Source organism: Epinephelus lanceolatus, chromosome 22, assembly GCF_041903045.1.
Source record: "Epinephelus lanceolatus isolate andai-2023 chromosome 22, ASM4190304v1, whole genome shotgun sequence".
In the NCBI taxonomy this organism is placed as follows: Eukaryota; Metazoa; Chordata; class Actinopteri; order Perciformes; family Serranidae; genus Epinephelus; species Epinephelus lanceolatus.
This window is the reverse complement of record NC_135755.1, coordinates 15,274,251-15,289,313: the sequence shown is the minus strand read 5'-3', so window position 1 is coordinate 15,289,313 and position 15,063 is coordinate 15,274,251. Positions and strand designations below refer to the sequence as shown.

General features: G+C 38.2%; 1 protein-coding gene, 1 long non-coding RNA gene and 2 other non-coding genes across 6 annotated transcripts in view; 3 read left to right on the top strand and 1 right to left on the bottom strand.

Annotated features, from left to right (window-relative positions):
- Positions 1–15,063, bottom strand: part of intu (inturned planar cell polarity protein) — a 31,712-nt gene that overhangs the window by 640 nt on the left and 16,009 nt on the right. For all 3 annotated transcript variants that reach the window (XM_078164043.1, XM_033610322.2, XM_033610320.2), the window contains exons 5-16: positions 13,188–13,306; positions 11,659–11,748; positions 10,988–11,065; positions 9,199–9,382; positions 8,898–8,951; positions 8,103–8,165; positions 6,519–6,737; positions 6,303–6,395; positions 5,615–6,046; positions 5,268–5,362; positions 4,980–5,169; positions 151–293 (exon numbers count right to left, since the gene is read on the bottom strand). In XM_078164043.1, coding sequence (XP_078020169.1) covers positions 151–293; positions 4,980–5,169; positions 5,268–5,362; positions 5,615–6,046; positions 6,303–6,395; positions 6,519–6,737; positions 8,103–8,165; positions 8,898–8,951; positions 9,199–9,382; positions 10,988–11,065; positions 11,659–11,748; positions 13,188–13,306 — 1,760 coding nt within the window. The remainder of the gene's footprint in view (positions 1–150; positions 294–4,979; positions 5,170–5,267; positions 5,363–5,614; positions 6,047–6,302; positions 6,396–6,518; positions 6,738–8,102; positions 8,166–8,897; positions 8,952–9,198; positions 9,383–10,987; positions 11,066–11,658; positions 11,749–13,187; positions 13,307–15,063) is intronic.
- trnad-guc (transfer RNA aspartic acid (anticodon GUC)) lies at positions 4,498–4,569 on the top strand. The gene has a single exon. It is a non-coding gene; the product is annotated as a tRNA-Asp (tRNA).
- On the top strand, positions 6,160–6,231 carry trnad-guc (transfer RNA aspartic acid (anticodon GUC)). Its single transcript has one exon. It is a non-coding gene; the product is annotated as a tRNA-Asp (tRNA).
- LOC144459661 (uncharacterized) lies at positions 7,256–9,353 on the top strand. The gene is made up of 3 exons (XR_013488502.1): positions 7,256–8,234; positions 9,019–9,071; positions 9,217–9,353. It is a non-coding gene; the product is annotated as an uncharacterized LOC144459661 (long non-coding RNA).

Sequence of the window (15,063 nt, the reverse complement as noted above, 5' to 3'; positions counted from 1 at the left end):
ACAAATCAGACTGAGATACATGCCCTGCTCATGGAGCCACAGGTTCTACAGCTGGTGCAGAACTAAATCTCACTAGATGTGTACTTCCTTACTCCCCAATTATTCAGAACATGTAAGGCTTGTAGATAAAAATATTTAAAGATGACGTACCCTATGACCCAGTAAGTCATGGTGGGAGCAGGTTTCCTCTGGTCGGTCCAATTCTCAGGTTTACACTGAAATAAGACCCCATGTTCCTTCACTGGACCCAGACCCCAACCACCGCCCTGAGGCCTGTCTGCAGCCCGACGGCCCTGCAGGAGAGGAAATCACATTAACAATTAGTTGAGTGGTTAAAAGCATTAATGTATAGAAGATTATTTTTCGTACATGGTGACAGAGAAGAGCTGAGATGACAACTTATAGTAAAACATTATGCTATGCAAAGTTTATGCAATTTTGAACGACATGCTATACAATGACTTTATTTTCATGATTTTGGGCGACATACTATACTATGACTTTTTTTTTTGATCATATTTTGAAAGACATACTATGACTTTTTTTTATCATATTTTGAACGACATACTATGCTATGACTTTTTTTTTATCATATTTTGAACGACATACTATACTATGACTTTTTTTATCATATTTTGAACGACATACTATACTATGACTTTTTTTTATCATATTTTGAACGACATACTATGCTATGACTTTTTTTATCATATTTTGAACGACATACTATACTATGACTTTTTTTTATCATATTTTGAACGACATACTATGCTATGACTTTTTTTTATCATATTTTGAACGACATACTATACTATTACTTTTTTTATCATATTTTGAACGACATACTATACTATTACTTTTTTTATCATATTTTGAACGACATACTATACTATTACTTTTTTTTTTATCACATTTTGAATGACATGCTACACTATGACTTTTTTTTATCATATTTTGAACGACATGCTATACTATGACTTTTGTATCATATTTTGGACATCATACTATACTATGACTTTTTTTTTATCACATTTTGAACGACATGCTATACTATGACTTTTTTTTTTAATCATATATTGAAAGACATACTATACTATGACTTTTTAAATCACATTTTGAACGACATGCTATACTATGACTTTTTTATGCAATTTTGAACGACATGCTATACTATGACTTTATTATGCAATTTTGAACGACATACTATACTATGACTTTTTAATGCAATTTTGAACGACATACTATACTATGACTTTTTAATGCAATTTTGGACGACATGCTATACTGTGACGTTATTGTGCAATTTTGAACGACATACTATACTATGACTTTTTTATGCAATTTTGAACGACATACTATGACTTTTTTATGCAATTTTGAACAACATGCTATACTATGACTTTTTTATGCAATTTTGGACGTCATACTATACTATGACTTTTTAATGCAATTTTGGACGACATGCTATACTATGACTTTTTTATGCAATTTTGAACGACATACTATGACTTTTTTATGCAATTTTGAACAACATGCTATACTATGACTTTTTTATGCAATTTTGGACGTCATACTATACTATGACTTTTTTATGCAATTTTGAACAACATGCTATACTATGACTTTTTTATGCAATTTTGAACGACATGCTATACTATGACTTTATTATGCAATTTTGAACGACATACTATACTATGACTTTTTAATGCAATTTTGGACGACATGCTATACTGTGACGTTATTGTGCAATTTTGAACGACATACTATACTATGACTTTTTCATGCAATTTTGAACGACATACTATGACTTTTTTATGCAATTTTGAACAACATGCTATACTATGACTTTTTTATGCAATTTTGAACGACATGCTATACTATGACTTTTTTATGCAATTTTGAACGACATGCTATACTATGACTTTTTTATGCAATTTTGAACGACATACTATGACTTTTTTATGCAATTTTGAACAACATGCTATACTATGACTTTTTTATGCAATTTTGAACGACATGCTATACTATGACTTTTTTATGCAATTTTGAACGACATGCTATACTATGACTTTTTCATGCAATTTTGAACGACATACTATGACTTTTTTATGCAATTTTGAACAACATGCTATACTATGACTTTTTATGCAATTTTGAACAACATGCTATACTATGACTTTTTTATGCAATTTTGAACGACATGCTATACTATGACTTTTTTATGCAATTTTGAACGACATGCTATACTATGACTTTTTTATGCAATTTTGGACGACATGCTATACTATGACTTTGCAATTTTGGACGTCATACTATACTATGACTTTTTAATGCAATTTTGGACGACATGCTATACTATGACTTTTTTATGCAATTTTGAACGACATGCTATACTATGACTTTTTTATGCAATTTTGGACGTCATACTATACTATGACTTTTTTATGCAATTTTGAACAACATGCTATACAATGACTTTTTTATGCAATTTTGAACGACATGCTATGACTTTTTTATGCAATTTTGAACGACATACTATACTATGACTTTTTAATGCAATTTTGGACGACATGCTATACTGTGACGTTATTGTGCAATTTTGAACGACATACTATACTATGACTTTATTACGTAATTTTGGACGTCATACTATACTATGACTTTATTATGCAATTTTGAACGACATGCTATACTATGACTTCATTATGTAATTTTGGACGTCATGCTATACTAGACTTTTTTATGCAATTTTGGACGTCATACTATACTATGACTTTTTTATGCAATTTTGGACAACATGCTATACTGTGACGATATTGTGCAATTTTGAATGACATACTATACTATGATTTTTTTATGCAATTTTGAACGACATACTATGACTTTTTTATGCAATTTTGAATAACATGCTATACTATGACTTTTTTATGCAATTTTGGACGTCATACTATACTATGACTTTTTTATGCAATTTTGAACGACATGCTATACTATGACTTTTTTATGCAATTTTGAACGACATGCTATACTATGACTTTTTTATGCAATTTTGGACGACATGCTATACTATGACTTTTTTTTGCAATTTTGGACATCATACTATACTATGACTTTTTAATGCAATTTTGGACGACATGCTATACTGTGACGTTATTGTGCAATTTTGGACGTCATACTATACTATGACTTTATTATGTAATTTTGGACGTCATACTATACTATGACTTTTTTATGCAATTTTGAACGACATGCTATACTATGACTTTATTATGTAATTTTGGACGTCATGCTATACTAGACTTTTTTATGCAATTTTGGACGTCATACTATACTATGACTTTTTTAACATATTTTGAGCGACATGCTATACTATGACTTTTTTATGAAATTTTGAACGACATGCTTTACTGTGACGTTATTATGCAATTTTGAACGACATGCTATACTATGACGTTATTATGCAATTTTGAACGACATACTATACTATGATATTTTTATGCTATTTTAAATGGCATATTATACTATGATATTTTTATTCGATTTCGAACGACATGCTACAGCATGAAGTTTTTATGGTATTTTGAACAACATACTATACTTTTTTATACAATTTTGAACAACATACTATACTTTTTTATACAATTTTGAAGGACATGCTATACTTTGAAGTTTTTCATGCTATTTTGAATGACATATTATACTATCCTTTTTTTTAAAAAAAAAATAAATCTTGTATGACATACTTCGCCATGATGTTTGTAATGTATTTTGAAGGACTACAGTGGAGTCTGGTTTTAATGTGTTACTTGATTCTATAAAAATGAGTATGTTGTATATGCCAAGTGGCATGCTCATGATGAGTGACACTGCTCACAAATGGTCATACAGGTGTATGGGTGGAAACTCCATACTGTGGAGATCACTACTGCGCAGACTCTGGCTCCAAATTAAGCCACCTGCGCAAGGTAAGAGCAGCCATATACAGGATATTTTGGCTTAATTTTTGAACAGCGTGAGTAAGCAGTGGTATAATATGCCATTAAAATATATAAAACCTTTCCTACTTCCAGCGTTCACAGTTGACATATCACATCACAACATATAAACACAACCAATAAAACAAATTTACAAAAAGAATACAATAAAATATTATTTTGAAAAGTTGAGTGTAGTTGTAGTTGAGTTGTATTTTATTTATTTTTTCTTTTAACTTAAAAGAAGATACAGTTTGCATCCCTACTCTGTTCTGATAAGTCATTCCACAGTCCAGGGACCCTGACAGAAAAGGCTGTCTGCAACCTTTGTGTTTGATCTTGGAACAAAGAGAAGGGAAACACTAGAGGATCTCAGGCAGATAAACAGTAAGAAAATAATTGTTAGTTGCAGCCCTGATGCAAACTCAACTTACTACCCTACTTTTCCTTTTTGTTTTTGTCCTCCCATTTTTTCTTGTGTGTCTAGATATAAATACCTTAGTTGTCAGCAGACTTTCACACTTCCTCGTTAGTATAGTGGACAGTATCTCCGCCTGTCACGCGGAAGACCGGGGTTCGATTCCCCGACGGGGAGTATTTATTGCACCAGGAACAACCTTGCTGTTAACCTTGTTTCTATTTTCATCACAGTGTATAGTTTGGATATCTGTTTGATATTTTCAAACTTAAATCTTTATTTATATTTGTATCTTATTTTTGTGTTCTTTCCTACTTTCTACTACAGCTGCTGCCAAACAGTTTCCCTCAGGATACACAAAGCTGGATCTTATCTCATCATCTTGCTATGATGGGAAACCATGGACAAACTTACTGATCTGATATTAATAGAATCTGGTCTTGTTGTGACTTTAGGTGATCTTGACTTTAACACCTCATCTTACTATCAAATGCTGTTTGCCATGATGAGTGTTAACTGCTGTTAGTTGTGAGGAGGTCTTATGTTACAGACAATATTCATTTATAACTTTGTAAATTCCGACTCACCCTGGCTGGCAGACTCTGCTGAAACGCGGCCCGTATGGAGAGGCAGCAGTGGTGGAAGTTGCGGATGAGCTGTGGGTGGATTGAGCCGCTGAGCTGAGCCACCTCTCTGTGTGTCGGAGCAATGAAGATCCCCTGAACAGTTTCCATCAGGACGTAGTGGAACAAGGTGTTCTCTGCACCTGAGGTCAGTCTGTGACAATGAGAACATTTAGGTGTTTCCAAGTTGTAGCTAACATGAGCTGTATGTGCTGTTAGAATGAGAGAAAAGGATTATTTCCCATCACTTACTTCATGGTGTTGTACATCTCCTCTGTCTCCCTTTCAGTCAGGGTCTTCTTCAGTGTGCCCAGGTAGAATGGGTTCGGGTGCTTCATCCTGGGAACCTGATGTCAAAACATACAACAAGTCAAATAATTACAGTCCATTACAGATTATATAAAATATTAAAAAAGATTAAAAAAGATTAAAGGCAAAAAATATAGTGAAAACCTTAAAAAAAACTCCAGGATGAGCTTCAAGTATAATATTGTGTTCCTTGGTCATGGTCTCCCTCCTATGTTATACATTTTATAGATAACCTGCTCATGAACAGTTTATGAACATAAGACATACATAATAAAAGACTACAGCCGTACCTTGAAGAGGCCTCCGCTGCCCCCACTCCCATCAGACCCTCCAGACCCCAGCGAGTCCCGACGCCCCCCTAACTTCCTCCCAGAGTCCGGGGTGGAATGTGGACTGAGGCCTGGAGCCATTGATGACCCAGACCCTGACCCTCCATCCATCTGTCCCTCACTCCCGCTGTCCGACAGGCTCCTCTGGGGGCTGGACCTCCGAGCCTTCTCCCCAAACAGGCTGCGGCCTCTGGCCCCTGTGGAGGAGCCTTTAACTGCCCCAGCTAGCTTGCTGAAGACGGGGGAGGAGGAGGCCAGGCTGTCCAGGCGGTCGCGAGCCGTGGCAGCAGGGAGGAACCAGTCAGCACATGACAGGCAGGGAGCAGGTGGAGCATTCAGACGCTCTTCAATACCTGCCTCCAACACCTCCAGCTGCAGCAAAGTGGCCTTCACCTGGAGTCACAACATCAGAGAGTGTCACTTTACACTGTAGTGATCAACAGATCAGTTTGTACTTTAGAAAGAGATGGCTATAAAAGCCCCAGTTGTGAGCCTTTCCTCCACCTTCCTCGTTAGTATAGTGGACAGTATCTCCGCCTGTCACGCGGAAGACCGGGGTTCGATTCCCCGACGGGGAGTATTTATTGCACCAAGAAGCACAAGTATGTGAAGCATGTTAGGAATTTATTTAAAGTTCAAAAAGGTTCACCTGATCTACGTAAACACAGTCAGGTCCTGGAGAACCCAGAGCTGGTGAAGCACAGCCGCCTGCCTCCAACAGCACACACTGCATGAAGTGCCTCTGAGGTGGAGAGATGAACACATACAAGCAGAGAAAACAAACATTACTATGAGCAGACACTGGGAAATGACACGTGGATAACAAAGTTCAAACCAACCACCAGTCAGTGAACTGCCTCCTTACCAGCCCCACTATGAGGAGGAAGTGCCGTCCTTGAGGCTGACTGTAGCCTGGCGCAGTGTCGCTGCTGCTGTTGGCTCTCTGCTGAGGAAACACCTCCCTCCAGATGACCAGCTGACCCACCCGCTGCTCAGATGCCAGCGGCAGCAGGCAGTAGTGCTGGCAGTACAGGCACACGTCCAGCAGGTCCTCTTTAGGCAGATGGTTGGCGATCAGGTAGGACTAGAAGGTGAGTGTGTACACAGTTTAGTAAGATCTTCAGTGAACAAGTGTCGAGGGCTTGGAGCCAACATTTTGAGTCAAAATTAATTTTGTAGAGTTAAATAAAACCTCAAAATTTTGCAAATACAAAAGCCTTTTCCAATTTTATTTGTAACTGCCTACATTTTGGCTTTCTGAAAAGAAGAGCATCCATTTTGACTTTAAAGGAGAGGAAAAAAACATCCACCTGGTTTCAGCACCTTGAGAGGTGTTTTGCATCTGGATCCATTATCAATCAATCAATTATTTGTCACATGAAAATACAAGGTACAACTCAAGTAAAATGGGATAATTTTAACTTGTGCACTGTGATCTACCTATCTATTAGTGTCTCTCAAATGGTTGTACAGCTACCCCTAGGGGTACTTTAGAGTACTGCAGGGGGTACGTCAGATTTTGTTTTTTAATGTTTATTTTAAAAATATAAGTCACGCATGATTCCTTAAATAATTATAATAAATTCAATCAAAAAATGTAAATGTAAGTTTAATAAACCACATTTTATATTCATTATTCTTATTTTCTAAGCCATTGTTCACTGCCATAAACAAAAACGAAGGAATACTTCGCACATCTGGGACAAGAAGAATAAAACTTGTAGAAAAGACTCCCACACACTGTCTAACTTGCAAAAATAATGATTTTAATGCTGCAATGTTTCCGAGACTAGACCTTCATCGGGCAAACAGTGTTAGACAACAAGTTAGAGAATGTGCTGGAGTCTTTTCTACAACTGCTGTAAACCATCAACTGCTGCAACAAACACAAAAAAGTTCACAAAGGGGTGTCACAATATACTGGAATTGAAAATAACTGTGTTATATTTGAAAGGGGGTACATTATTTAAAAAGTCTAACAACCACTGATCGATATAAAACAAATCTTTCCTAGAGGTCGTATCTTGTTTCCCTGTGTATACTGTGATATAAATAAATGAAAATAAAAGATCAAATTCTCTTTTTTTTCCACCGATACCCCTTGCATTTAAGTAGGTACACAAAAAAATCATCTACAGCCAGTTAAATGTGATGAAGCAAGGCGAGCCAGGTGATTCTCACACCTTCACTGTAACAGGACACAACACAGTCGGCTGCCCTCCTTCTGCCCTTCGTTAATATTTGAACAGATTAATGAGGTTGATGATTTGTCACAGAGCCACAGAACAGGCTGTTATCTTGTTTGGAGGGTCACCTTCTGTTAGCTGAGTCCTCTATTGTTGCCATTTAAGGACTGCTGTCTAGACGGTGGGGTATGATCAGGAGGAAGATATTACTGTGATAAGGCACTGAGGCGTGTGTGTGTGTTTGTTTTGACTGATGAACCCACCTTGTAGAACAAACAGGAGCCAAGAATCACATACAGGCGCCTCAGGCCGAAATAGTCCTCAGACTGTTGAAGACATGAAGACAAAGATAAAAATACAAGAGCGTAAACAAAGGCTGAAATCACTTTCGAAGAGTAAGTGAGACATTATTCATCACTATTGTAGCCACCAGTCTTATTTTACGAAGTATACGTGAGAATAATGAGCAGAGGAAATAAATATACTTAACAAAGTTTGGTGTGTATATGCGTTACATTGTGAGAGTATGTCAGTATATATGTTAGATGTCCAGTGTTTAACTTTTTGTGTCTAAATATTTGCATAAAAGTGGAAAAATCTGTGATGAAGAATTAAAAAACTTAAGTTTAATAATGACCCTTAATATATAAGTACTTCCTGCTTCAACAATCCCTGTCTCATCTAGTCTTATCTGTTTTCTGTCCTAGTGCGGCTTCATGTAATCAGTTAACGCTGCACGTACCAAGGACAAACAAGACCCCATTAGCTTCTCATTAAAAACACATACGGAGTGTACACACAAACATGCACATAAACACGCCTCTAAATATAGTCTAACCTTCTCCTCTCCCCTGCTGAGACCAGAAGACAGATGGCATCTCGCTAACATGTATCTTCACTCAACTAATGAGCAGCAGGATAAAGGAACACAAGTGATGTGACTCATTAATCGACTCAGACATCACTTTGTAATTGGCTATTGTGACATTCCTAATAGGTGGTACATGTTTAAAAGTGCTTTATGCTTGCCAGACAGCAGTACTGGTGTGTTTTCTCACCATTTCTCCAAAATCTGAAGACTCGAAATCAGAGAGGACGGTATCTACCTCCATCTGTGGACAAAGAAAAATATTCAATTCAGTCCAGATAGTAACTGATATATTGTGTTGTTTTCAACAGTGGACACTAGAGGGCACTATAGCTGCATGGTGACAATATTGTCATTCAAACAGGTAAGGACACAGGGACACTGGGATACACAAAAATCTGGTATCACTGCATTTACTGCTACTCCAAGACTAAATTAGATGTATGAATAACATTCTTGTCTCTGTCACACACACACATTAAAAAATGCACCTTGATTTCTGGAGGCAGTGTGAGCCATCGGACCGCCGGCAGCCCGTCGAGAAAAAGGGTCCCTGAGACGTCCGGGGGCGGTGCTAAGGAGCCGTCCCTCAAACGAGACGGCTGGATGAGCTGCTGGAAGAACAGGCAGAAGAAGTGGTCCAACCTGGGAGCGTGGTCCGCCTTACAGAACGCACTGAAGAGGACACAACAACACATGAATGTCATAATAACACATAAAAGTCATTCATGACTAACTAAATAAATAACTTTATTTTTTGAAGTAGCACAACATAATATAGGAGATATAGGAGATAATTCACAGAACAATAACAGAATGATTACATTTCAAGAACATGAGGATATTTGAGAGCAAAGACAAGGGTTAAAAAAGCGAGACAATGATGACTGTGCATGAAATCCAATTGAAAATTTTTCTTTTGCTTTGACTTGGTAAAACAAACTATTTTTATATTTGTATATTTTTGCATTAAAGGAAAACTTAACCCCCCGACAGACACTTTTGTGTATCCGTTTCACGCCAAGTGTTGTGTTGAATTCATGAAGAAAATCTTGTTTTTCTCACATGCCTGAAGGAAATGAAGGATAAAAAAAGGAGAAAATTCTTGATGTATCGAAGTCATAGGGGTCCACGTTTTAACAAGAGCAAAACATCCATTTACAAACTCTCACACAACTCATAGCCTCAACTATCCAGTTTTATGCCCAGTACTTCTGAAACATACAGCCCTTACCGACAGAACTGAATTGAAAGTGAAACTTATCCATGCTTGCGTCAAAGCCAGACTCCATTGACTCGATTGACAAAAACAGTAATTTTACCTCACTGAACACAGGAGCTGCTGGTCAGCCACTGCCTCCATCAGTTTGTTTGTTTGCAGTATCGCATGACTTGGGCAATTTAAAGGGTTAGTTCGGATTCACCAAAATCATACTATAACACAAACAAGCTATCCATTAAGATAGCGGTAGACCAGCAGCTCCAGTGTTCAGTGAGGTAAAATTACAGTTTTTATAAATGGAGTCTGTCTTTGAAGAGAGCATGGGATAAGTTTCACTTTCAGTTCAGTTACTTGTCAGAAAGGTGTGTCTTGTTTGGGAAGTAATGAGCCACTGTATCACTTTGTCTATGAGCTCTTCTCGCAGTTTGTTTTGCTCATAGAGCTTCTTCAGCTTCTCAGCCTTGTTACAAACGATGGCATCATCCTTCATGTTCTCAAAGTGATAATGTCCTCACAACCGCTGGTGGTGACGAACATGATTCCTTCCTCTCACACAGTTGTGGATGAATCAGAAAAATTCTTCCGTGCCTTTCTGCCACCCGGAGACATACAAGGTGTCCCCAAAACCCAGGTAGTGTCTGTGCTTCCTACTCAGTCTCAAATTTGGCCTCAGGAGGAGAAGAAGAAAAAGTAAGAGGCTGTGGCGCAAAAAGAAGTCTCATGGAGATTCTCGTGGAGATTCATGAAAATCAGATAAATGAGATTTTAATTATACTACACGAGTTGAGTCAGAGTTTGTTAACAGATGTGTTGTTAAACTCGGATCCCTTTGACTTCAATTCATCAAGAATTTTCTGAGTTTTTGGATTCTTTGTTCACCAAAACAAAATTTTCATCACTAACTTTATGTAACCGGCAGTGCAGTCCTTTTGCAGTGATATACAAATGATCATTTGGAGGATGAAGTATTCCTTTAGGCATAAAAAAATAAAAGCCAGAGAGGGGAAGTTTCAACCAGCTCTCTCAGCAGGACCACAGGAAAGCAAAGACCAACCCACCTGTCTAAGGAGCCGTACATCACTTTTAATGTCCGCACTACGTCTCCCACCACTGTCTGCAGATACAGCAGTGGAACCCTGGAGGGAAACAGAAAAATGTCAAACACAGACCTGAATAAACTTCAGCTTCAGGAGATCCGCTGCTTATCAAATATTTGGACTCACAGCCAGGAGCCGAGGAGCAAAAACACTTTAGAGGTTATTGTTTTTTCTACATGTGTGTGTTCCCCAAAAATCAATCTGCAGTGTGTACTTTCAGCACGGACAAGTTTATTGTTTTAACCGAGATGATGACTGATCGAGTCGACCCGGTTACTAAAAATGAAAAGGTGGGTAATGTGACTCATCCCATGAACCGTTTTACAACCACGTGTTCCTTAAAGAGGTTTTCATCCTGCCGGCAAAGGACAAAAAGCAGCACATGTGCACGCTGAATTGTTTCTACAGATCGTGCTCTTAAATATGTTTCCTCTTCTATGAAAATTATTTCTCAAGCACACGTCATGCTAAGGAAATTTAATAATGTACTAGTATCAGTACCAATGTCAGACCTTCTGTATGGAATCAACTCTTGTCATGTAATGTCTATGTTGATGGTTTCTAAGCTGGAAAAGGCCGTGGTTCAAATGAAATGTGGTGTGTAGCTCGTGTTTGATGCTGCCTTCCTCTACCTCTCAGCAGGAAGACCGATGACCAGCAGGTTGTTGCTTTCCTTCCAGTAGCCCACATGTACCAGATGTTTCCCGAGCAGCAGAGAAGAACTGAGGGTGAAACGCCAAAACATCAAAAGACAAGTGACAAAATTTTAAACAGGCAACAAGGAGGGCAGGTTTAGCATGAATACAATCTAACTGTTGTATTTTTAACATCCAACGGCTCTGCTAGCGGCCAAACTTTGCTCCCAGCTCACTGTTGTTTTAAACTCAGCTGTGAACTGTGTTGATATTTAAAACATCCAGCAGTGAGCTGGCAGAAAAGTTAGGAATTTGCGGGAGCTACAACAAAAATAATTTAAGAATTTACCATCCCCACATTCATTTGGACGCTTTATTATATTTCTTTATATAAAAGAGCCACTGTAATAGAAGATGCCTTTGTGCTGCATCTTCCCTTGTGTGCCAGTGTTTTTTCACAGGCTGGGCGAGGAAGAGGTGAAAAAAAGGATGGAAAAATCGCACCAGAAACGGCACTAAATATGATACACACATCCTCTTCATGAAACAACCTGACAACAATGTGTCTTGATTTTGAGATAAGTTAATACTTAACACTATCATTTGTTTTGTATACAACCAATACAATCTCCTTAAACTATATACTTCTATATATGCTGTGTGAGCTCTTCTATACTTCTTTAAACTATTCTACTTCTATCTATAAAATAATTAGGTGTCAAAATTATCACCCCCAGGCCAATTTAAGCTAAAACAACTGGTTCATTAATTGTTTAGTCGATAAGATATGACATTAAGCGAAAACTATTTTAAGAACTGATTAAATTACATATTTTGGGCGGGGCAACACAATGGTTTGAGTTGAAGGTGTGAGAAAGAATAGTATCAGTAACATTGTTAACACTGTGCTACATTACAGAGAAATACAAAACCGTACTAATGAACTTTCATAAATATAGGCCTATATTTTATCTACAAGTGCACGTCACACACTGAGCGAGCCGCCTGTTAATGACGCTGTGGGCTAATGTAATTATGTTATTAACTAGCCTGTGGAATAACTGCAGGTACCAGCCCTGGAAATTAACCTGACTCCTGTCTGACTGCTGAGCGTGGACACTTCCTGTGTCTGTCCTTTCAAATTAAATTTCCACATGGTCCAGTCATATAGGTTTTGATTTATTTTGAGAAGGTGCAGCTCCTGATAAGAGGAGGTTTTTTTTTTCTGCAACTAAGCGACCAATGAAATCTTTTCTCATGTTAACTTTCAATTGGTTTGATAGACTAATTGAGGCCTGTTATCTTTGAATAAATTTCAAATTGCACTTGTTTTCCCATTGTCCCCCAATTTACCTTCCTATTTTTCCATCCGATTTTCTTTTGTGAGTACTTCAGCACACTTTAATAATTAAACACGAATATGGAAGTTATTTAAAATGCACGCCCTAGTTTATATGTATTTTGTAGTTACAAACTCCATATGTACCAAAAAAATTACTATCTTTCTCTCTTTCTTTCTCTCCCACCTGAGTATTCGCCCTCCTGTGACGTTCTCCAGCATGTCACACAGAGTGAGGAAGATCCCCCTCACTCCTTTCAGCTGGCCGGACGCTTCAGACACCGGGTACTGGTACAAGATCTCCTCCTGCAGACACAAACACATTCACACATGAAAAAATGGTTAAGTGTTGCACTGTGTCGTGAAAATTATATATCCAGTGGATAGAAACATCTCTGGTGAGCCTGTATCAGCAGAAAAATGTCACATAAAAATGTGAAATATCTGGTGTCAGATGCTACAGTCACCAAAATGTGTGTCCCCTCTAAATTATGGACAGCAGAGAAGAATGAACAGATGAACCGCTGGGTGTTTATTCTGTCACCTCAACAATGTTAGTCTGGTTTCAGTTTTACTGTCCAACCCAGTCTCACTCTGGATCAAACTCAGACATGTCACTTTCAAGATGAATGTTACTCAAATATTTTACATGTTGAACTTTCCAGAGTAAAGAGAAGCAGATTCAGGAAATACAGGAATTCGACTCAAGCTCAGAGAAACTCTCATCGGCACTTTGGGAAGAGGCCGCGCACAGAGTCTCAAATAGACCTCAACCAAACTATATTATGATTAGTGCTTACCCCTGGGTGAAATATGAACGCTCATTTGTGCAATCTGGACATTTACAGGACAAAATGTCATAGAAAAAACCCTTCTTACAAACTACAGAGATGAGAAAGAGGGTTCTCGTGATAGATTCAGTGTATTGTTTGTGCTATTAGTATTCCTCTCAGCATGCTAGCAACTTGAAAAGATAAAGGGCGGATAAGAGCTGAGCCGCTGAGAGGATAAGAGGATGGAGTGGTGGGTGAGGGGATACAAACCTTGAATGAATGGGGCTTTATAGCTTTGGCAACCGGCACAAAAAACAAGAACACAGTACAACACTTCAGTTACATCTTGTCTGTACACACAAGCAAGATCACAAAATCATCACACAGCTAAAACTCCAAAATACCACCACTGAACCCTCTCCAATTTCTCCTACCCTGCAATCAAAGGACTAAAAAATCAAAGTCAAAGTTCTTGCACGACACTGTCATTTAGAAAATCAACCACTGGCTGATGTGGCTCCAGACAACCCGTACTCTCCACTGCTGTTTGGGTCAAGAAAGAAAAAAGGAATCTGGCTTGCAGATACACAAAAAGGAACTGCAGAGCCATGAAGTACAACCATAAAGAAAACATCAACCTGCCAATAGTCGTCCACAAGGAAAATGTGATTACAGTGTAGGAGGTGTTGGTCAGGAAATGAGTGTAGTTTGCTTCTCGGAGCAAGAAAACACACACTCTGGGATTAACACTTTGCTACAAGAGAATATAAAAAGATACAAACCCGTGCCCCATGCATGAATCCGAATAAAAAGGGAAATATGTTATTTTGTTCATAGACTGCTACATTTCAGCCAAAGGGCGTGTGGATTCACCCCGAAGAAGAAAAGTTCACAGCTTTAAAATGACAGATCATTTATTGACAGGAGTTGTGCTTGGGGCAGAGCGCCTCAACTTCTCCCCTTTCTCTCTCTGCTTTCTGTTAGTGGCACCCGCAGGCGCTGGAAACCGTCCAGAGCAGTAGTTTTCTGACTCAGTTCAGAGATATTCAGAAAGCTTTCCACTCCTGGACCTGGGATTTCCGATACAGCTCAGGTCGTTCTTGACACTCAATTATCAGAATACACCTCCATAAGTTCAGAGTCAGCGTGCCACCCACTGCTAAATCATGATTAGGTTTTCCCACTGTCTTTCCAAAGGGATAGAAAAATATCAACAACTGGCCTTATGTTCTGTTTCCTCTACCATTTCTATTTATGTTAAATCCATTGGCTTTATTTAGGATTTGTCTG